At 38.9% G+C, this 24,751-nt stretch overlaps 1 protein-coding gene across 4 annotated transcripts in view; it reads right to left on the bottom strand.

The window, feature by feature from the left end:
- Window positions 1-23,566, bottom strand: part of wwp2 (WW domain containing E3 ubiquitin protein ligase 2) — a 63,167-nt gene extending 39,601 nt beyond the window's left edge. For 2 of the 4 annotated variants that reach the window (XM_015031387.1, XM_015031390.1), the window contains exons 1-8: window positions 23,460-23,566; window positions 18,341-18,422; window positions 13,933-14,089; window positions 12,999-13,120; window positions 11,522-11,659; window positions 3,590-3,668; window positions 937-1,094; window positions 566-812 (exon numbers count right to left, since the gene is read on the bottom strand). In XM_015031387.1, the coding sequence (XP_014886873.1) occupies window positions 566-812; window positions 937-1,094; window positions 3,590-3,668; window positions 11,522-11,659; window positions 12,999-13,120; window positions 13,933-14,089; window positions 18,341-18,410 (971 nt within the window). In that variant the 5' untranslated portion in view covers window positions 18,411-18,422; window positions 23,460-23,566. Of the gene's footprint in view, window positions 1-565; window positions 813-936; window positions 1,095-3,589; window positions 3,669-11,521; window positions 11,660-12,998; window positions 13,121-13,932; window positions 14,090-18,340; window positions 18,423-22,334; window positions 22,491-23,258; window positions 23,279-23,459 lie in introns of those variants that run through there. The other 2 variants (XM_015031389.1, XM_015031388.1) reach the window with 2 other exon arrangements.
- Window positions 23,567-24,751: the final 1,185 nt, after the last annotated feature.

Raw genomic sequence — 24,751 nt, 5'->3', positions numbered from 1 at the left:
TTTTGATTTGTGGTTTTTTATCTGTGGTTTAGGAGTGGTTGTTGTGGGGGGGGGGGGGGGGGGGGGGGGGGTCATGTCAAAATGAATAAATAAAAGGTTTTCAATCTTCCAAATGAACTCCTACAACATTTGCAGTCTGCAAACCGTAATACATGTTTTTATTTCAAAATGACTGAACTTTCCAGATTCAAGTTCTACTTTTTTGTGTAATGTCTAAATAATACAAAACACATTTTAATTTATGGTAGGTTACAGAAATTTCAGCTTTAAATAATTTAACCTTCTGTTTTTGTACTTTGAAAAGGACTTTTAATATTTCATTCTGGCCTGGATTGGATGGACTGACGGAGTCTGGGTGGCTGGAAGGAGAGAAAGATGGATACAGGATGTAGATAGGAGGGAAACAGAGTTGAGAAATACAACATATTTGGTTTTATTTGCTTTTTCACCTCTTAACCAGACCAGAAAGTACTTAAATTCCAGAATTTTCCAAAGCCCTCTTTTTACCGTGATATTTGTTTATGTTGCTGAACCAAGAGACAGACGAGGATGTGCCGGTTCTTACCCTGCCGGAAGCGAATCTGTGGTCGACTCAGTCGTGTTGCTGTTGGCCTGCTCTGCGCTGGAGGGGGCGTTGGGACTGGGCTCTGCCTGGGCCGCCGGACCCACGGCATCCTGTCCCGGAGAGGGGCTGCTGCCGCTGCTGTTGGTCGCTGGAGATCGGCCTGACGGGGAGGATGGAGGGGGAGGAGTCTGACGGGCCACGACGCCACGACTGTCGTCCAACCCGTTGGACGACAGCTCAACTTTGTCTGCAAGAAGATACAGAGGGAAGAAGATTGTTGCAGATTTGCTTAAAGTGGAAAGAATCAAACGCTGTCCGATCCAACACGATTTTATGCGTTATTGTTGGATCTATGTGGGCAGACGGTTCACCTGCACTGTGACCCGGGCTGCCGTTGCTCTTTGAGGGCTGTCGGTGGTTAGATGTGTCACGGTTCTGCTCCTCGGTCAGCTCCCCGTTATGCACAGTCCTCTCTCTGGACCCCCCGGGGGAATCGCCCTGCGGACCTCCCACTGAGTGCCTGTTGCTCCTGCAAACAGTAAAACAAAACGGGTAAGAAGATGAAACGGGCAAAAAAAAGATTAAAAAAAAAAAAAAAACATCTGAGTTTTTCTAAATAACTCAATATGAACCCCTGCTGCCATGCTCTCCCCTCTCAGACATCTGCTGTGGTTCCTCAAGTTAAGCTGGCACAGGTGCAGCTTTGGTCACAGTCAAAGCCACAAACACCTGATGAGGTGTCGATTTCCCTTTCTGGATAATCTCGTGTTTGTTCTCCCGGAGCTGCATTTAACTTTGAAGTTCCTTCACGAAATAAACAAATATGTTGACGGTAGTGGTGGGCAATATGGACGTAAAACTTTATCCACACATGCTGTGAGAATGATGAGAACTACTTATAACTTCTTTTTTAGGTAATTGTATGTCTGACTGCATGACACAGCAATCATAGCCACACAAACGTAATCACTGCTATTGAACGCGCTTCTTTAGGACTCCGGTTACATGATTTATATCATTAAACAGCACACAGTAACTGCTTTTAATAATATTTTCAAATGTATTGATATTTGTTGATGCTCTCATTGAACAAGCAGAGGGGAAAAATAGCAAAAAAAAAACAACAATTTAGACAATATGGAGAGTTTTGGGGGGGTTTAGACATCATCGAAACATTTATCACAAAAAAATGATAAGCAGTACAATAAATTCCCACACCTAGTTGAAGGATTGAACAAAACAAAAGCATAAAAAGATGAAGGAAGAAAAAGACACATTCGTTTTATTCACGCGACATATTTCTTCCTCGTTTCAGGAGAAGAAACATGCGCTGGCGATATTCGTTAATGTAAAACACAAAGCTGCTGACTGCTTCTCCGTGACAGCTGTGCTCTGAGCTCTTGGCTGAACCGTACGCAGCGGCCCCCCCACGATGTTTAGAAGGAAATACCATCTGACCTCTCGCACCCCCCAACCCCCCGCAGCAAGGCTTTGAAATAAACGCAGCTATTTATTATCCTGCTACTATTGTAGCCGATGAGAGCAGCGTCTGAAACCGCAGTCAGAGGGGAATAACACGCTGGCATGCCGCATCATGCTCCGGCCGACCAACCTGGAACCGGACCCGTTCATCCGATCCTCCTCTTTCTTCCATTTATTTTGAAAACTGTTATGTTCTGGTTTCAGGACTTTCATATAAGCGCTTTGCAAAACAGTATTTAAGAAACAGTTTCGTGACTTTATTATTGTGCTATTATTCTTATTATCTTACCACAAGGTCTGCAGAGTTTTGAAAGCAGCAGTATTAGGTACTTTTATGGATTCTGATGCCTGAAAAGCTGTTTTCTTATGTCCTTCTTTACAGCCATAAAGCTGACTATGATTTATGATTCAACTCCTGTGTGTCTTGTTATATTATAATGACAAAACCCAAAACCTTCATTTCTCTGGATGTAATTTTAAACACACATTTCCAGCTAGATTCTAATTCTTTTTTTTTTTTTTTTTTTGCACAGATTTTTTTATGGTCCCAATTTTTCACACATTAATTGATTTGATGCAATATTTACCAAGCAGGTAGTTTAAAAAACTTAGTTAAAATCACACTTTAATTTAATTAAGTAGGACAACAACAAAACTGTCCAGTGAATGATTAACAAAGACCCAGAAACTTAAATTTGTCCACTTAAAGAGCAAAGTAGGCCCTCTTCTCATTATTCACAATTTCTTTTACTTACAAAATTTCCTTCCTGTGATGGCCTCAAGAAAAATGACCTTTTTTTATTGTTACTATATTATAACAACCAGATATAGTGTGAATAATTGTTTTAAGTAGGATTTTTTTATGCTTCAGCTACAATTCTTAACATTTAAAACAGGCATTGTATTCTTTTTCCACTCATGCATGGCAAATGGGAAAAGTTAAGAAAGGTCTTTTCAAAACAATAAACTTAAAAAGGTCATTTGGCTCAGTCTTATTGGTTAAGGTTGTCATGGTAATGGGATGATGATGAAATGGGCTAATATCTGGTCCATCTTTAAGTCCGTTCAGACAGACTTTCACTTGATCGAATTTGAAGGTCAACATGTTACGTGCTAAAAGACTATTATTTTTTTAAAAATCTGATTCTTTTTCCTCATCATGTTGTCCAATTAAAGGTTTGTCATGGTTTAAGCTGATCAGTAGAATCAATTTGATATTTAAGGATGTGAAGAAGGAAGGTGAAAACATTATTCTGTTCCTGCACAAGAAAACATAATTTTATCTTCAACACATGGCAGCTAAACAGCCTCCCGATCAAGGTGTATGGTTATGAAGCAGAACGGTATTGAATGACGCAAAATGCATCATGGTGAACTGCAGAAAATGCCATAAATGTCTAAATTATCACCTCCCATCTGATTAACGTGCCTCAATGTTTTTTCCTGCCTGTAAACATTTCAAAGTTCAGTCGCTGCATCCAGCTGGCGCTAAACTCTGTTGGATGTCACACTATGATCCTGTGTCGGTGTGTTTGGTCTGACCTGCTGTTTGGTCCAGCTGAAGTGGGAGTCCCCTCACTCTGTGTCCTCCTCAGGTTGGGTCTGTCAGGCTGGAGGATCTCTGCAAGTCAAACATAAACACATCATTACTGTAGCAACACAAACGGCCGACTGTCAGTCAGACTGGAGGTGGAAAAGAAAAGCAAACTTGAAATTATTTGGGGTTTGGTGGTTAAACTAATGAAAAATGGTGCAGGGAATAATGATACGTTGCTTGCCAAGTAGCAGCAAAAGGGTCGGACACTAAGAGTTAATGTTTATTATTTCCACTACTATTAATAGATTGTACTTCAGTTTCTTAAAGTGATTTGAAATGCACAAGGAAATTGGCTGATGATAAAAGTTATTGGTTTTTAACTTAACCAGCCTTCAGAGATCAACCATTCCCAACGTTTTCAAATTCACAACATATCAGTTAAAAGTATTTTTCTCACGCAGTAAGAATTTTAAGTTCATGTGATTGTTGTTTGAGTTTTGTTTGCTGTACACTTAAACTTACAGGATGTCTGGAAATACGTTGCCAGATATGCAAAGCAATTTCTCTAAAACGAATGACAAAGACTCAGAATCGGCTGTTTTCACTACAGGTAAGGAGTTTAAAATGAAAAACAAATCCATTTAAAGAACAACTCCATCCATTCATACCATTTTTCCTTCGCTGATGTGATAATCACACAATAAAACTTCCCAAATGAGGTATTGTTGCCAACTGACAATCTAAACTTAACATTTTCTAAACACTCTTCAAGCCAAAGAAAAAGAAAACACAGAGTAAAAGGCAGAAAAAAAGGTTTTAACAACACGGGCCAAAGCTTTCCAAAAATCTGTTTTCTTCAAACTAGCGTCAGTTCCAGTCTGCCAACAGAGGACTTATTGCCTCTTTGAACATTACTGAGGTCAGCTGTCCTCCTTGCAGCTGTATAGGATGAGAAAGTGATCATAGAGAGAATTGGACCTCTTCAAGTTTATAAAAAAAATAATAATAATAATGAAATCCATGCAGCCATCACATGTGGGATGGGAAGTGAAGTTAGTGGTTTGACATGGACCATTCATCCCTGTGTGTGCCACGGAGTCTGTGCCGGGCTTGTGAGCGTGGCCGTGTGCGGTCTCGGCGGTGTGAGGGAATGTGTGACTTACGGTCCCGACTGTGACTGAAAACCACAGGCCTGTATCGAGCTTTTCATTAACACTCACTTTCTCCTTTACACACAAACATCCAGCATCTTCCAGTGACACACCGGAGGAATAAGCGCCTCAAACGCTGCCCCTGTTTACACACACACACACACACACACACACACTACATCCTGCTATCTAAAGTAAGGCAAACAGGTAAGGTCTTACATGCTCCTTTGCACAGACACACAGTTCTGTTTTGTGGCTATGAAAGAGCTTCTTGTGTGCAGACCCTGTGGACATGCAGAAAAATAAACAGTGGTCTTGAGGAGAAACCATTGTGTCATAGCCTGCAAACCGAGTTCATCACCCCCCACCCCTCAGAACAGCGCAGCTCTAATTACTGGTCTGTTACGTGTCTGCAGAAATGAGAAAGAGTTTTTATGTGTAGAAAAATCCCAACAAAAAAAAATCTAAGGAAAAGAAGGCAGGTTTTGGCTTTAAACTGTAGCCTATTTGTAACTACGGCTTTTATTTCAGGATTTAAGAAAAAAAAAATTGTGCAGAAATCATGCAGTGAGTTTTTAATGTATTCTCGCTCAGTTTGAGAAAACTTTCCTGTCCTGGTGAGAATGGAGAAAAAGTAGATTTCAAAATACCCACAAAAGGACAGCAAGTGCTGATGATGTCAACACTCTTTATGAGTTCCTCTCAATGGATTTTCAGCACATGGGAAAAGTTGCATTGGAAAGGGATTGGGGTGGTGAAGATCTTCCACGTTATACGTCAAGAACCATAACTGTATCGTTGTAGTAAATCCTCCATACATAAAGCATTGGTGCAGATGCAGGAAGTAAACGATGAGGTCACTGTTCTCTCAGAGTATCTTAGTTCGTCAAATCAGTACTGTTATTCCCTTGTCATAGTATTGCATATCTGGCTTATGCTTCAGTGGCATATGAAGATATGCTGCCTTGGGTAAATAATACTCCAGCATCATCTTCCTTTACATTTAACGCTGTAATGTAAATAATTTGGTCACCAGAAGTAGCTGCAGCTCTGATCTGGCAAATAAACCGCACATGTGCAGCATAGCAAAAACATTTATACACTGCTTTTCAAGTCGTGACCCAATGATAGCATAACTCAAGCTCATACGACACCATGCAAACACTTGGTCTGCACTGAAGAAGATTCACTTATCACTGGATGTTGGATCTTTGATCCTTAAAGTGAAACTGATGGCCTGACCTACTTTCTGTATGATGGGGCAAATTATTATCTGACCACTTGAGGACACTCAAGGAGAAAAAATATTACAACCAAGAAAATGTTTTTCAAAATCGAAGTTACCCAAGAGCAACATATTTAACCTACATATACTGATTAATATTCATAGAGAAAACACAACCACACGTCTACAAAGCTCAGTGAAATGACATGAGGTTTATTAACTAGGTAAATGATCTTTAAAGATTAACAAAACTGGATTTACTTAAGGTTTCCTTTTGCTAAAAAAGATGTTTATTAAATCAACTACTGGCAAATTCATCATCACGCTAATGAATGGATCTTGATACGACACAGGGAGGAAGCTGGATGTTACTCATAGCCTAAGCATCTCCGTGCTGTGTGGGGGGGAAAATATTTAAAAATTGTCTCACGGTTCCGTGGAAAAAGGAAGTCTGAATATGAGAGTCCCAGTCAGAAAGGGTGCCAATATTTCCAGAGCTAAAAATCTCTCTGCTCTGGATTCTGTTTCTCACCATCCTTGAATGTAAGTTTTGTTTATGAAGGCTTCCACATGCACGCGTGCGTTTGTGCATCTCACAGGAGCTGCCAGAAGAAAATAAGGAAAATCTTCGAACTAACAGAGCAACGTTCAGAGCAGGAACACAGGGTGCCTTCACGCCAGCAGCAGGCAACACACTCCTACCTTTATATATTCATTTGGGGCCCATTGGTCTACAAGCGTGCACGCGCAACCCTCAATAAATGTAAAACATGTGCATGCCTGGATCTACAAAACCATAAGGCAAAGACAAGAACTATAACACTTCATCTCTTTATCGCTGCTCCTGCCCCCCCAAAAACCAACCCCGCGCATACACACACACACACACAACTTCTGTCATCCGCAACCCTACAAGTCAGGAGAACAACCACCCCTCCCCTGGGTAAACATACACAAAGCTTCAGGATCACAGGAGGAGATTGTGCTGCCGAGCTGCAAGCAATAAGGCTCAATTACGCAATCCTCAGAAACAAATTAGACAAAGGCGCTCCTGATGTCTGTGATTACGGGTGTGGAGAGACTCCAAACAACGGGTCATAAAAGGAAAACTGGATAAAGGGAGGTTTCTCTTAATTAAATGGTGACCTCTGACCTGCACACATGCGACAATTATAGCCGCAGCTTTCCTTCACTGCTTTCTGACATCTTACGATGGGAATTTAGTTCCTTCATGAGTCAGGGTTTACGTTTTTTTTTTTTTTTTTTTTTAAAGGGAGCAGTTCAACATTTAAGAACAGAGCCTAAAAACTAATTGGTGGGGTAAAACTGGTGCAGACATATTAGTCAAGTGAGTGTTTTGACCATAACACAATTTTTGGGCATTTTTCTTAACCCCAAGCTGGATGAACTTGAATGGTTGATGGAGTTGAGGATTTTTTAGGCCCACATTATATCAAGGTGTGCATAATTATTTGGCAGTTCCTTTTCTTTTGGCAAAATGGGTCATAAAAATAGATTTCACTGACTCTGAAAAGCCGAAAATTACTAAAAGTTTCTCAGAGGAATGCAGCACTGAGCAAGTTTCTCTCCAAAAACCAACAATATATCCTTGACAGATGGTGAATTTCGGGTTGAGCGCACAAAACACACCTGGACAAAATAATAGGCACAAATCAATGAGTAATGTTCATCCTGCGTGCTACCAAAGTTCCTTTTGGATCGTCTGAGCCTTTGGTATGTGCCTCTGATGATTTGTAAAGTTTAAACCTGAGCACAAGTAAACTATTTCTAGGATCTCTGAGAGAAATTTGTTTTTAGCTGAAATAACATAAGGTGATGAAGTAAAGAAAACTTTGCCTTCCTCTTCTTTTTGCATAAAAGCAGAACTCAAAAGAGGATATAAGGTGCAATGCAAGGACTTTATAACTGAAATCCATTTAATTAAAAAAAAACCCGACATTAATCAATTGATCTTTCTGAGGAGGTAAAGCTGTGGAAACAATCTGGGAAAGGCAGACCACATAGATTAAGAACCAGTGCTATTTTTTCACAAACAAAAATCAGTGAGTCAAGTTACTCTGAAGTGATTCATTTTCTGCTTCGTAAGTATTCAGAACAAGTACATATTTTTAGACTACAAGTGAATTGTATTTGGCACGGTTGCCATCTCCGGTTTGACCGCTAGACATCACACAACACACCTCACTCCAATTCATCACTCGGCCAATCCATTAAACCTGCAGAAAAGCCTCTGAATCCGATCTTTATGAGACTTTTCCCCCCATCCTGCTGTCCCTGTGGTGCAACATGGCGCGCACGCAAATATAAACAGACGCGATCGCTTAATTTCACTTCACAACTAAACATTTACAAAGAGACACGTTTATGCGTCCATGGCAGGCCCTCACTGCTGTTCCTGTGTTCATTCAGCAGGAAACACAGCCGTCTCTGTGTGCTGCTAAATGAAAAGCTGTGTGTGAGCTGCTGCATGGACTTGGCTGGGGTATAACAGACAGTTAAAGAACAGTGTATTCGTAAAAAAAAAAAAAAAGACTTTTAAACTTTGCTTCCAAGCCATAGAGGAAGGTAAAATGTTAGTGCAATACCTGGAAGGGGAAAGTACTGTTGATTGAATGTGAAGGCTTTGAAAACTTTCCCTCTAGGAGCAATTGGTCCGGGAAGAGCACATTAATGTGAAGATTAAGTGTTCTCCCATGCTGATGTTAAAGCTCTGTGGTAGAAAATGCTGCAGCCGAACAGTCGGTATATGCTGTCGCTATCAGGTTACTTTAAGTTTAACAGTGTACTTGACATGTTGTTGTTGGCGAGACAGAAGAAACTCTGACATACAATTTAAACACCGGCCAAACTCTCCACTAAAACCCAGGCTTTTCTGAAACGAATAAATGCACGTTTAGGCCGGCCTTAACTGTTGGCAGGTGTGATTCTGCAGAAGAGAAACCCAAGCTGCAGACTTAAGTCTCTGCAAGCAAACGGCGTACTTATGTCAGATACGTAAATTTTACACAGTTCAGCAAGAATATCAATGCTACACAATAACCAGGACTGTGCTGTTCTGTCTGGAGGCCAGACACAAATTTGTGTTTTGAGGAGAAACGCCACGACAGACAAGTAACCGTTTTAAATCTGATGAACAGGTCACTGTTGTAGACCAGTCTAGCTCTCTTGATTTGAGTTTAATAAGCAAAATTGAACCTTATTTACCTTAGGGTGGCCCAGAAAAAAAAAAAAAAAAAGAGTTGCTACTACAACTCTTGTCGCCTGCAGCTGGTCCAAAACGACACAAGTGATCACATTACCCCCATATTCTCCTCCCTGCAAGGCATGTTTTAGGATCGATTTAAAGATTTTAATTTCAGCTTTTAAATGTTGAAATGGTGAGGCTCCTTCTTCTCTAACAAAGTATGCACAAGAGTGCTCCCAGAAGAAGTTTGAGGTCAGAACTCCTGCTGCTTCCAGATCAGAGTTTCAAGTGCTAGAATCCTGCAGGTTTTAGATGGACCCCTTGTCTAACACACCTGATCAGCTGAATGATTTGTTACCAGGCCTCTGTAGAGCTAAATGACCTGCTAATGAGGTGAATGCATCTAAAAGTTGCATGATAGATCATCTATTAACAGATCCAACTAATTATGGATTTAGTGCGGGACCAAAGTTGGGCTTGGAAACGTTTTGAATTGAGAGGTAATTGATGTGTTGCATAAGTAGCCACTAGAAGCTGTTTCTTGCTTCTTTTTGGCTGGTGGTGCTCATGAGTGCTACACCAGAGTTAGTTTCTGTGTATGTATCTTACAAATACTTTTCCCCTTATTTCCTCTAAGTACAGCTGAAGGCAACCGAAGTACCACCAGTGGTGCCTGTATAAAAGCCAGAGAATATTTAGGAGAGATTTTAATTTGTTATCAACAACCGTTAAAATTGCAACAGTGATACTTAAACTTAATTTTTTATTTTTAAAAGACAAACAGATGTTACACTCACACAAATGCACTTTTACTACATAAAAAATGGTTGATGAAGGAATTGGGGGGGGGGGGGACAAAAAAAACCCCAACCAAACACCTTTTGCAAGAACAAAATAAAAACATGAGATCAGTGTTTTCAACTGTGGTCCTCTGGACCCGCTGTCCTGTACGCTTTAGATGATTCCCTTCTGCAGCACACCTGACTTAAAGTAATGGATGTTTACCAAGCTTCATTATGCACGTTTGTGTTACCAGTCCCTGCTCTCCTGTTGGGCTTGTGGCTGGATCCATCTGTGGAACGGCTGCTAATGCTCATTACGGGTCAGGACTGAGAACCTCTGCTTCAGACAGAATAAGCTGTACAGACAATGTGATAATCTCTCTGCCAGGGATGGACTGGAGCTATAAAACAGCGCTGGACTTTGACTGGGCCGGCCCATAACAATTGGCACGCGAAAGGTTATCAACCCCCGGCAGAAGTGTCACAAAACTTTGATCACGACTCACTACAATAAGCCAACAGCACCAACGTTGATGAAGTTATATGCTTCCTGTTCTGCATTCGTCTTATGAAGAGGTTGCTTACGGTGGGTTTGGTAAATGCTCAGCATACTACACCATACACACTGTATGGTTTTCCTCACAGTGTGAGAGTCACTTTCTATCTATGCCATTTTTGTGTTTAAACACTCGCTGTGCTGTTAGAAGTATAAAATCGACTTTTTTGAGCTTTATATCATGCTGTAATATTATTCCCACATCATAAAATACCTGGAGTTTTACTTTGAGTCTTTCATGCATGTTGGAGAAATCCTTGAATCTCCGTTGGGAGCCATTTGCATAAATGCTCGATCTCACAAATCGCCTCGTTGGAGCTGCAGCCTCCAGCCAACACACTTATTTCTGAGATGCTTCTAATATCATTAGTTAGCGACTTCCACCTCTAAATGCCACATCTTTTTCCTTCGCCTCCTCGGCCCCACCGTTTTCTTTGCGGTTTTTAAATCGCTATCCATATTTCTTTGGCATGAATGCTACAACACTCTTCTTTCCTGCTACTGCTTTTAAAATAGCTGTTGAACCATGCACCGCTAAGGTGGAAAAACACAAATATCACAGTTTAAAACAGATACCCGAGTCTTTATGTTTATTTATACAACATGTTCATGCTGCAGTATTGCCAAACATAAAGGAAAAACGGGAAGCAATGGAGTTAAAGGAGGAAAAATGGTTTAATGTTAGGGTGTTTTGCTAAACTAAGCATGTGCATTTTCACCTAAAACAAGCAGCAGCTGTAAGCATTGATTTTCATGTGACCAGTCTCTATAAATGAAAGCTTTTTTTTGTATCTCAAACCAATTTCAGCAGCACAATTCATAAAATGTGACGATTACCAATCTGGGCTTTAATGTGCATCTAAAGTCTGTGGTGTGAAGGCTTAACGAGGTGCTCCTCTGTTCATTTCTGTTCCTTCTCACACCTTTGAGTAAATGAGGCTGAGTGTTTGAGTGTGCGTGCGTGTGTGTATGTGTGTGTGCGTGTGCATATGTGTGTGTGGTAAGAGGCAGGACTTACTGTCTGCTGCTGCGCTGCCATTGGGCAGAGAGCCCAGATCAACAACCATGCCGTCCAGACAGACGTTGAGCTCCCCTCCTGCCACAACCGAGCCTTTGTTCTCCGTCTGCAGAACCAGACTCAGCTGGACGTTCTCCACTAGAGGGAGAGAGGACACACACACACACGGAGGAAGAATGAGTGATAAAGAAAAGGAGAAAGTTGTGGGGAGGAGGAAAAGTGTAATTGGACATCCTTCCTTAAGAACGTCCTCTCAGGGGTTTAGACATTGTCTTCATTCATCACGCATGAAATCAATTAATTCTATGTTTGTTATTTAAAAACAAAAGACAGTTAAGATAAGGGTAGAGGCATGATTACATTATAATGCCCCCACTCCTCTTTGGGCTCTGTGGCTGGATCCAGCCGCAGACATCTGCACTAACAGCTGTGTGAAGGTGAGATACATTCACTAGCCAAAAAACAATTTAAAATTAAAATCACATCACCTAGACCTAATTAAGCAAACAAGTGAGAGCCCACCTTTGTTAGAGCGCTGCAGTGCTGCACTTCAGCTGGGGTTATACGACCCCAGCTGAAAGAGTGAGGAGCTGCTTCAACACCAGGGTCAAGACATGCGGCCTGTTATTGCACGAATTAGTTTTTTATGAGGGTCTGTGTCAAACAACTAAACAGAAAAATAAAAGTTCTTAAGCAAGTTGGTTTAAGAATGTCAAAACCGGCAAAGGTCATAAAGTTAAGCATCGTATGAAAATTTTCAGGATTTGGGTCAAACGTCACAGAATTGTTGACTGAAGTCAAATAGCGGCTGAACTGATGGCAATGTTTAATAGTGAAACTTCAGCTCCTGCCACACTGTTTCTTATCTTTTCATGCTAAGTTGGACATAATAATTGTCCAACTCTCTTTGGTTGAAAGTTCAAAGCTCTACTCACAGTCTACAAGTGATCCTAAATAGTTAAATAATTATTAACCCAATTGGACTTTGCCCTATAGCTGCTTCACTTCTGCTCCACATTGTGGCCCCTGCAGACCAGGCGTCCTTCACAACAGCTGCAGTCAGAGATGCTCTGGCCCAGTGGGTCAGCCGCAGAACTTTGTACTTGTCACACTGACTAAAATCCTTATGTTTACCTATTTTTACTGTTTCTACAGCATCAAATTTTAGGAGTAAAATGTTCACTTGGGCGTAGGGATGAATGATATATCGTATTGGTCAATTTTAGTCAGTCATTGCTACAAAGAAAAAAAGAAATGACATCTGTGTCCAAGCAAAACTATGGACAGGAGAGAGGAAGAAAAAAGGCGCACAAGAAACAGGGATATGAGAATGGGAGCAAAACAAATGATCTGAAAAGCTTTCAGAGTTAACAAGTTTTTGATCAAGTGAAATGTTCAAACTACCTAAGAGTTGCACAATATACCTGTGCAGAATATTTTTTTTTTCTTTACCCCAAGCCTGAGTGCATTTTCTTACTTTTGCCATCATGAGTGCGCAGAGTGTCCAGGAGGTCTATGGTAGCGCTGCCCAGTAGCTCCTTCCTCAAGGTGTGGCAGCTCCACAGCTTCAGGTCCAGATGACTCTGAGGCGTCACATTGCTGCAGCACACAGGGCAACAATTCAGGCTGCATGAGAATGCTCTTGCTAGACCAGTTTATCATCTGTGCAGCTCCATTTCTTTGAAATGATATCAGACGTCAATTTTATTTACAAAGCACTTTAAAAATGGCTAGTAATTGCTCCAAAGTGCTGTGTGATATTTATCAAACCACATGTGAAAAACCATATTGGAATAAAACACAATACATTAAACAGACAGGGTAGATTACAATGTCAGACTTGACATGAATGCCAAATAATAATAAAAATTCGTTTTAAGGAGTGACTTGAAATGTCCCAGGCTATGAGCAGATCCAATATTGAAGAGTAAGTTTTTATTATTTGATCAAAGTATTTTGGAAATGGAGTGGTAGCGAAGAATATCCTTGAGATAAGCCGGTGCTCAGCCATTCATAACTTTAAAAACCAACACAATAATTTCAAAATCAATCCAATACGAAACCAGCAGCCAATACTGGGGTTATCTGCTCACATTTCTGGGTTCCAGTTAAGAGTTGAATTGTGGCGTTTTGAATAATTTGGAGACAAAGTCAAGAAAATTGGTCCGTATTTTTGAACAGTGAGTTACAGTAATCTAAGCACATAGTAACAAAGGCATGGATAAGTTTCTCCACATCTTTAGTACAGAAGCTGTATTTCACAGATTAAAAAAAAGGGCAAGGGAACCAAAAATTTTATCAGGTTTGCTAATCAAAGTTATCCACAGCTATGAACTCCTCATTTAAGCAGGGGAAAGTTTCCCCCCGCACCGAGATTATTTTAAAACTCAGATGAGCTGTGTGCATCTTACAGGGTGAGGTCTTCGTTCCACTGCAGCTCCAGGTGCCCGGTGCGTTTGCCCGTTTTTTTGGTTTCACTGGTCAGACCGTCGGCAGTCACCTCGACGAAGGAGCTGAGCCGAGAGTGTCGGTTCGGCAGCTTTGGGGACTGGGGCTTTGCAGACACCACTGCGTACAAACACACACGCCGTTAAATCTGAACACAGATGAGTCAGGCACAGTGAAAGGCTTGTTTTGATATTCAAAAAGTGGTTAATGAGTATGAAACAAAACCAGAGCTGTATTCTTTTGCTAATTCTATGTTCTGTCAACAAAATATCAGAAAAATACAAAAAAGTGCAACAGGTTTTAGACAGCTTTATCAGAATATATGAGAAAGTTTTACTTTAAAATGACAGATTTCTTTTCTGCAATGTCACTGATCAAAATTAAAATGATTTTAAAGATGTTAAAGATGATCAGAAGCTACCCTTTGATATTCTATGTAAAAAAAACAAAAAAAACATTGAGTATAAATTTTTTTGTTTTCATAACATAAAATGAATACAATACTACGCCTGTCGCAATAAATCAATTAATTGCATAATAAAAAGAAGAAACTCAATATTTTTCATTCGCTGGATTTATCGTTTTTCTCTTTTTACCAAAATAAGTCTTCAGTCTGGTGTTTTGGTCTCAACTATTCCTTTCTTTGAAGGACAATTTTGTTTACAGAGGCTTCATAATTAATTTTATTTGTTGTTTTCTTTATTTATTTTAGATATTTCAAATGTCTTCCAGTGCCAGTGTTCAAATGTTCATTAGAATTGAAAGTTTATTGATCCTTGAGAATGTGTTCTTGCACTAATGTGCCATTATTACTGTTGTATTACTTGAAAACTGTCTCAAAACAACAATATTATTGTTTATCTCAATACGTTCTGGGACAATTTATCACCCAGCAAAATGTGTTATCATGACAGGCCTTTAACAATACCATAAATCAAGCTAAATTCTGCTGCAGAATTTAGCTATTTGTTAAAAAGACAGTAAAAAAAATAAATAGTAATCTTATTAACATGTACAGCCTGAGTCTGGATTGTTTTCCTTTACACCTCCGTGACTCAGAGACTCCTCCTTAAATATTTTAAATTCTGATTTTAATTTTTAATTTTCTTTTTTTTTGTAGTTTACAGAAAGCTAGAGCCATTTTCTTTGCTGCAAGCATCCAAGTTTTCTTCCAACAAATTTGCTTTCCTCTACAATGTACAACTCAGGATAAACATAAACCACAATCTAAAAGTTTCTCTCCTAAAATAGGCAAATAAATAGCATTCATTGCAATGCATACATAATAAAATTGATCATTATTGTTAGTATCCATCAAACACAGGTACAACTTTAAAAACAAACATACATTTTGACTAAACAGAAAATTCAGATGCAGTAATTGCATAAATATAGGGTTTTATTAGTAGCTTAATTAAACTATTTAACCATAAAGCTCCAACTCCACTTTGGTGCTTAATTTGTTTCAGTAATGTACTTGACTGCACCTCTATGATCAACAATAACTACTGGTAGTGAAATCTTTATGCATTTGTCAGTTTATAAAAGCAAAATAAATATTTTGACTGGAAATCTGTTAGTAAAGGAATGTGTTAAAAGTATTTTTCATGCTATCAATACAATGTGCTTTAAAGTATGTAATTATTAAATAAATTAAATCTTTATTTGAACTGCCTACAGCAATTTGTCATGAATTTTGTGTCTAAGCTTGCTCAGGATGCAGATGGCCTTTTTTGTCACTGTTGGGGCGACACACCAGAATACAAACACTGCCCTCTAGTGGCATAAAAGAAAACATGCAATATTGCTTGAAACCTGGTCCTATGGGAATACTACCCGGAATGTTTTTGGGGTTTTGAAATTGCTTACATGTTCTGAGAATCTTATCAGAGCTTGTTGCAGTTCGAAAACGCTGAGGAGCTCATTATGACAAAACGGCCAAAGACAAGTGTATAAATATATTGCAAGACAAGACATGAGGAGATCTAATCTGGCCGAGACAGGCTGATGTCTGTGCTCCAGAACATCTGGCAAAACAAAAGTGACTCACTGCAGTTAGGAGGAAATGATAGAAAGATGGCACAAGGCCAGCTATGGAACAATCATAGCAGGTCTCAAGAGCATTCAATGATAAGGGGAAGCGCAGAGGAGCTGAACGGCCTTTTTATGAGGCGGTGAGTCAGAGCTGACATTAAAAATAAATAAATAAATAAAAACACCACTGGTCAAAGTCAAACTTCACTGCGTGCACAGTTATAAGAAAAGCTGTATTTTTCAAGATTTATTTTATCGTTCGAGCCATCAGTCAATCCAAAATAATACAGTAATTTCAAATGTGCACAATTTTGACCAACTATGAGAATGCCAATCAGTTTTACACATAAAAAGTATTTTTGACTTCTGTTTTACACACTCACAGCATGCAGGAAAAGCATTTTGTACTTTCTGTTTTTACATCTATATTTACTCTAAAAAAAGCTGTAATGTACTTTATATGCACAAATTTATCTTTGCTATCACTACTATCAGCAGTGCACCAATTGCAGTTTTCTGGAAAATCACCGATTATAGATCTTCAAAAAGCCTGACCTGCCAATTCCGATTGTGGCAGGTTAGTTTTTTTTTTGTTTGAAATGTTGTTAAATATGCCAAGAAAATCACTGATTTTGCAACAGTGGGGTGGCCATTGTTCACTGGAAATGAGCAGACATGAGCTGGTGGGCCGGTCTGTCAGTCAAATCTCTCTCATGGGATAGCAGGAGAGGACAGAGGCTTATTTTGAGACTTTTGCTGAGGTTGATAAGGTCAGTGGATAAGATTGGTGATCGGCTGATATTTACATGTGAAGCCAATCTCCCAAGATTAAGAAAATTGGTTTCGCCAAGTCGGTTGGCCATTAAATCGGTGCATCCCAAATTATCATGCGCAAACGAAAAGGCCAAATTAGTTTAATTTCTAAGAAGCTCCAATTCCACTTTGAGTGTGCTTAAATTCACAAACTCAGGAACTTGATGTGAAAATCCATCTGATAAGCAGCTGTCTATTTTTACCAGCATGTGGTACAAGTTGCTAACACCACTACAAAGTAGCAGTTTTATCCTCGGATGTGTCCTGTGACCCAACACAGTGCTTTTCAATGCAATGTCCAGCACAGCTTCCTTACAACAAGACCTCAGATTGTTTCTGCATCTGTTCCTACCACTTAGGTTTTATTAGAAGCTTGTAAAACCGCAGCCCTGGGTGAGCTGCACCTTCTCTCCTAAAACACGTACACACTTGCTCACACTGAACAATTTGACAGGTGGAAAGAGACTGAACACAAAGTTTCCTGGCAAGCAGAATTCACCAAAGCAGAAAATGTGCCCTTTGGAATTATTGGTACATCTGGCAACAACGTTCAAAAAGCTTTGAAAAAAAATTTTAATAACTGTGAAAAACAAAAGATCTGAAGATGAAATCCCACAGGTTTAATTTTCTTAGCGTCTCTTCAAAATGGGAAAGAAAGAAGAACAAACCATTTAAATAAGGCAGATGTGTGCCGATCTCCATAGGTTGGGAAATTACTATGGAAACGGCTACTACCCTAACCTCATCTTGCAGCAAGAGCGAAAATAAAGTTTAAAACTACTGGAACTGTGGCAAATTTGGTCAAGGACCCATATGTAGTTTGCCAATAAACAGTGAGGAAGACAATGAGGAAGATGGGGGGGGGAACTCCATTAGCTGCAGGAGTTAGTGGCATTTTGTGGTTGCCAGGAATCCACAGCAATTTATTTCAAGTCCGTTGGACGCATCTTTACCAGTGGGGGTGCTGGAGTGTAGTTTCTTAATGGTAAAGACCCAATGACTTCCTTCATTCCCAATTATTTACATCCACCAGGTGGATGCGGGAGATAGCATGGATATTCAGATAATGAGGTAATATAGTCTCACCTATAATGTCAAAGAAGCTGAGCTGACTGGGAGGCTGAGCAGAGAAAATATTGCCCTGCAGCAGTGAAGGTGAAACTTTACGAGGCAGCATGATACAACCATTTCTGCACTCAGCTGAATGTCAGCTGTGTGTATTGTATTTAATGTTGTATGTTTTTTGCACCAGTCAATCAGCAAGATTTGATTTGAACCATTTTCCCTTGATCATTAGGTCAAATACTGAGAGTCACACAGCTTGTCAGGCTACAGAACCATCAGCCTACAGCATGTACATTAATGACAGCTATGGACACGCAGCGATACAGACGTTAACGTTTGATGCATCATCTGGACGTCACTCGTCATTGTAGTTTGTGTGGCATGAAATTATAAAATACTGAAAGAACACTGTGCAAACAAATCAAAACAGAACACTTTACATGCTAATCAGCTCTTTACCTTTCAGGATCAACTGAGACTTTTCGGGGGTCTGGGTACTGCCAGGTCGGGTCACGCTGGCAGCCGCCATGACATCACAGCTCTGTAACACAACCACAAAAACCCCCCACATTAAACAATATGCTTCCTGATGGCTTTTAAACCAGAGGTGCTCGATGTGAGGACTTTATCCCCATCTGTGCAGGGGAGAGTTACCATATAATTGTTAAACAGCCTCGGCGGCACATTAGTCAATGAGATTACAGCTGAGGCTGTAATCTGAACTGATCACTGCAATTTTCCTCTCTGACAACCAATGCAAACCTGCACCGAGTCTGGAGAGGGGTTCTGTCTACAGAGGCTCAAATAAACATTTCTTTCTTTTTTGTTGTTGCTTCCAATTATCTAACAATCAATAGAGAATGAAGTAGACTTTAAAATTAGTGGAACAACATGAACTGCAATGACAATAATGGATGTGGGAAAAACTCACTCCTTTCCTTCTTCTCCATCATTTTGTCTAGCATTCAAATTCAATCCTAATTATTACTAATGCAATCAAGTTTAATCTGACATGTCAACTGGTTTAAAAAAAAAGTATCTGAAGAAATGCTGCCGACTGAATCAAATCAACAACTTCACCGTAATCTTTCAAACTGAACAAGCATGTGGCGATTATGTATGCATTGTAATGAGTGGACAGATGACTGCACTGAGATATTGACTTTTCAGCAATCTCTCATATTGAGCATCCACAACATTAGGGTCCAACTAAGATTAAAATGAAACCAAAACAATCTACTTAAACAAAAAAAAAACCCTCAGTTTTCACTTAATTTAAACAATCTCAGTAATCGCTACAACATGCAGGTGATATTATGGGTTATTTTTTAACTGAGACATTTGCAGCCTATTGAGAAGTTCAATCCATACGAGTCCACTGCCTGTTTAATATTATGATGTCTACAGATATCGCAAAAGAAAACCAATTCATTATTTTTTTTGAGCAGCATGGTCAATGTCACAGCAGAGGTTTGGCCCTCATCGGCTTCACCTTGAGCAAAGTCACAGATGAGCTCCGCAGCATTTAACCATAAGAAAACTGTAATGCACAACAAGACTGCAATCTGCCAAGATGCTGTCCTTTCTACAAACTCTTTTATCAAGGTAAGGTTTGTCACTCTGCTGTTCACTAACCCAGAGCTTGTGCTTAAATTTGGTTCACTCTATAAAATTTGTAAATTGTCCGTTGAAGAAAGCGACTTCTTTTCATCAACTTCAATCCCAGACCATCGATAAAATATTTGTTCTAGTGCTTGATACACCACTCCACCAATGAAAAATTCTAAAATTAGGATATCCTACTTTGTTTTTTTTTATAAAAAGAATATTAACTTATGAAAGAATGAGATTTTTTCTTTAATGTTTTTAAGACATAGCTTCTTCCTACACTGCAAAAACACAACATTGCATACAAACTAGAAGCTTAACTACTTAATAATAATGATGAAAAAGTTCTAGTTGCATTAGGCTTGTCACGATAAATTTTGCTAGACAATAAATTGTCCCTGAACTTATTGCGATAAACGAAAATATTGTTGTTTTGAGACCATTTTCAAAACATTTTCAAGTAATATAACAGTAATAATGGCAAAACAATGCAGGCACAAGTTCTCAAAGATAAATAACCTTTAAAATATAATAACATTTAAAGACTAAAACTGGAAGAAATTTTAAATATCCAAAATAAATAAAGAAAACAACAGAAACAACAAATGAAATTAATTAAACACCCAACTGACGACTTTTATTGTTCAGTTTTTGGTAAAACGAGAAAGAAGAGAGAAAAACGATAAATCAAGCAAATGAAAATTATTGAGTTTCTTTTAATTTATCATGTGATTAATTGATTTATCATTAATTGTGACAGGCCCAGCACTGGCAGTTTATTTTACTTATAGCATGGATAAAATTTCTTGCTATAAGTGAAATAATCTAGCAGTATTTCATCAATATTAAGTAATTATCTACTTAAAATAAGCTGCTATGTCTTGTAAGTTCATTTTTTTGTCTTCATAATTTTGTCTTAAGATATTTGTACTCGAAACTAGAAAAAAATACGTGGTAAGACTTTGGTTTTACAGCGATATTGCTCAGACAAAAAACAAAAGTCATTGTTAACAATAAAGTAATGAGAAGCAGCTCCAGACATCTGTATCATTAATATGTCGCTCTGCACAATACATTCAATCATAATCATTATTACATCAGTTTTTTGCAATATTACGGTTACAATGGAGTGACTGACTGAATTCATCCTTTAAATAATTTTGGTCAGCTGCACAACCTCTTTCTGACCTTGATGTGTCCACAGCAGATGTAGATTTTAGCGAGTGACTGAAATGCTATTCAATTCAATTCAGTTTATTTAAACCGCATCCGTTCAAAACAAATGTCATCTAGACATCCTTTACAAAAAAGAAAATTTATGGGCATCACATTCTTTTTAGTGGGAATACTGTTGATATGAGGAACAGTGGAAACGTAAGGAAAGATGAACCTCCAGTCATCCAAGCGACAGTGGAGTTGATCGCGAAGTGTGAAATAGGCGTCCCGATCAACTGCAATGCAGTCAAGAATAACTTGGCACATGTATGTTCTTCTATTATTCAGGCCTAAAGAAATATTCGTCATTGCATCAGGATGAGCCTGGTTGCAATCTGGAGCTCGGTGCTACTATTTTATCCTGTCATTTGCCATCACTAAACCAAAAAGCATGTTTTCCATTGATTTCTGAGGGTAACTATCCAGAAATACTTAAGAGTAAGAAAAAAAGTAAATGATGTGAAAGTGGTTCCATTCTGCTGATTATATTGCATTTACACTGAAGTTTGCCTCCAACTCTTTGCAGCTGCAGACCGAATCAGGTTCATGGTATTCAGTTGTTTTCAGCTGCATTAATTCTGTATTGAAAACTGTGAAGGTCTTGGCAAGAGGGCCTGACATGACTTGATACAGAAGCTAATTACTTACTTACACAAATGCCGTGTACATTCTTAGAAATCATTAGATATTGTCAACTTGCTTAAAGAAAACAAAATCAGAAATTGGCGGTAGTCAGCCAATCTTTCACTACACCAGCCCTGAATTCGTAATTGATTAGTTGAAAATTAAGAGTTGTTAAAAAAAAAAAACTGTATCATAACCAACATTAATCTGTGTGTAAAGCTGGTCCTGACTGAGTAAGACTCAGGATTTTATAATCAGAATTAGGGAAGCGTTGCGAGGAGGACGTCACTAGATAATGAGAAGTTGAATACATTACAGCCTTGCTTTGCTTTATTTTTTTTTAAAAGACCAATTGTGTCATGGAAGATAGCAGCACAACAGCAAATGTTGGCTGTGTTGGAAAATCTCAAAGTTAAGGTGAAGTTTACAAACTCAACGGGTAATACGCGCAGAGACCTGTAATGCTAAAGGCAAAACCTGAGCTCATCACTAAAACAAAATGCTAAACGCGGTTTAAAAGTGAATTCAGCTTAACAACACTGATGATCAACGCATCTGTAATTTACATACAACTACCTTATTTTATGTTGTTTTTTTTTTTTTTTGTTGGAGTCAAAGACTCAAATTTTCTTCCTATTTTCTGACATAATTCAACTGAAATCCACGAGTTAACAATCTTAGATCCATAACTTATTATTTTGTACCATCAAAATGTAAGTCAAAACACAATGCGTCTCTCCTCTTGTAGGCAAACTTAAGAGGCGAGTTTTGTAGAAAAATATGCAAATACTAACTGCTGCATCAAGGTGACTAATGCTGCCATCCCTGCCTGGGACCACAGGAAACTATGATACATAGCTGGAATACTTTTGGTAATAATCAAAGCAGATAACTGGGTGTTTAACCAACAATAAACAAAACAAAAAAAGAACCCACAACCTAAGGTCACTGGCAAAGCCGCAGATGATCCGATGGGAATCATCACGACAAAAGAGGACAACATTACCTCCTATCCACTTTGCAAACCAAGCTGATCGGCTGAGCAGAATGGGGATATCAGCAGGACGGTTTGGAGCCGACTTTCGTTTCATTTAAACTGTCAAATGTGTGTTGTTGATAAACAGACTTATGCTCAACCTAATAAACATCCATGGCAGCTGCGCACAAAACACAAACACGGAAGATGATTGAGGTTCGCACCCCATAGTCAAGAGATAATTAGGAAACGGCAAAACTTCCGGCACGTCTTTTTAAAAATAAGACTCAAGAGGAACGCGCATCAACAAACCAAACGGGAGTAGGCTGCTTTTCAGTATGTGCACCACTCTCTTTCCTACCTTTGTAGTTTAGGGCGTTTCGTACCAAACAACAGAGTATAATTGATCAACCATGCTATGGGTTTGCATGTATTTATATGCTTTCTTATTCTTCATATAATGTACTATGAGAAATTTTGATTATATGCCTCAGTAATGTTACCTGTCAAGAGCCAATTGCTCAGGCTTCCTCTGGACTTTATCAGTGGGAGTGCAGAGCAATACACAATTTTCAGATAATAAAAACTGTCGATATAAATTAAATATCGACTGAGATTTTATCATTTCACTGTCAACTGTATCTCCAATGTAATGTTAGGGGGGAAAACACCTGGTGAAAGTACACGAGTATAAAATGTATAAGGTTACATTGACACAGCTGAAGAAAAAAGCTAGACAGGATTATAATGTACAATGACACACTTAACGTTAAATAATATATATATTTTTAAACGTTTAACAAAATCGTCTTTTTGTGAGCACACAGCTTTTAATTTGGATTTCTTTACGCTTTATAAAAAAATAAAAATAAAAAAATACCACACATCATAGTTTGGAAATACGTCCTTAACTTTGAAGAATGCTCTTTCTTACATCCGGTCCGACGCGCTTACATTTAGCAAGCTTGATGCTAAGGAGGCTAACTGTTAGCCAGTCAGTTTCGTAGGGGGATTTCACAAAAGGACACACCGGCAAATGTCGTTTTAACCACAAGGGAGCAGGCGGAGCCGTGCTTATAGTCGCGTCTTATGTCAGTAGGTGACAGGTGAATTGACATGCCGGAAATTGAAGCGAAGCAGTGATAATTTACGTACCTTGTTCAGCTGTGCTCTGCCGTTGTCGCTACTGAACTTTCATTTCCGCCTGTGACAAAACCACGTGACGAACGCAACGCCGTTGTGATTGCACAAAGACTTGTGGGTCATATTAGTAATAATAAACATAAATTAGCATATCAAACACCTTTCCATCTGAATTACCGGATGTGTGCGCGCCGTATTGGTGTAATTAACTTGTCAGGTAGGTGAGAAATAGATAACTGACATGGATCCTCAGGGGCGCTGCTAGGCAGACAAATGTAGAGGGCAGCACTCCTCCCCTTGCCACCTATTTGTAATACTGTTAAAGATGACAATGCAAAGATAGTTGCGTCAGGGATATTTATTATTAGTATGAACTAACTGGAATGTGTCATACAAATATGAGTTAAATAAGGTAAGTGCTATTCCCTTAAGCTCCACCGCAGTATTTGAGCATGTCACCAGACTGCTCAAACGTAACACTGCCCTCATGTGGTGCCGATATTTATCTTACTCATCTAACAAAAGTGGATTATTTGATCTTCAGCATTTATTATATAACATAGGGTAAGATAGCAAAATAATATATAACCTCCCACCCCCACTTTACTCAGAAATCTTGGTATTAGTCTTTAATCTGAAAACATCCACATTATTATTAACTTTATATAGTTTCTATTTGTTTCAAAGATCATGAAGCTTCAACTCACTATCACTAAGATTTAGAGACTCACCAGATTGAAATGTCTGGAACAAACTTGCAAATATCTTTGGATGCTGCAGAAGTTCATATACGAGGACGTCTCATCACTGATGTCCAAACCATTCATCTCCTTGTTAGGTTGAACCCGAGCTCCCTCGCTTTGTTTCCAGATGTGAAAACAATTAACTGAAAGCCTGTTTTCTATCTTTTTACCATTTCAATCGTGTGACCAGACATTACATCTAATAACGTAACAAGTCTGTACCATAGCTAAATTGTGCTAATCTACTTGGATTAAAAAAAAGTAAAAAAAAAAAAAAAAAAAAAAAAAAAAAAGTCTTGTTTTCTTAAATTATGTTTATATCTCTCCGAAATGGCACTCACTTCCCTTCAGCCACCACATACAAGTGGCGGCACGTTCCAGATAAGGGGGAAATCTTGTACCACGCATACAAGGATGATTTACTGCACTAAGACCCTCCTTCTGTCTCTGATTAGTTGTTTCTGATTGGTTATTAGCACTGAAAGAAGGCAGAGGAGCTAAATTATTTAATAGATTATCTGTCTCGAACTATACTGTCACAATGTACTGATAGCATAAATC

Source organism: Poecilia latipinna, unplaced genomic scaffold (assembly GCF_001443285.1).
Source record: "Poecilia latipinna isolate Pla-1442-1.1 unplaced genomic scaffold, P_latipinna-1.0 Scaffold205, whole genome shotgun sequence".
Classification (NCBI taxonomy): Eukaryota; Metazoa; Chordata; class Actinopteri; order Cyprinodontiformes; family Poeciliidae; genus Poecilia; species Poecilia latipinna.
This window is presented reverse-complemented; position numbering and strand designations above follow the sequence as displayed.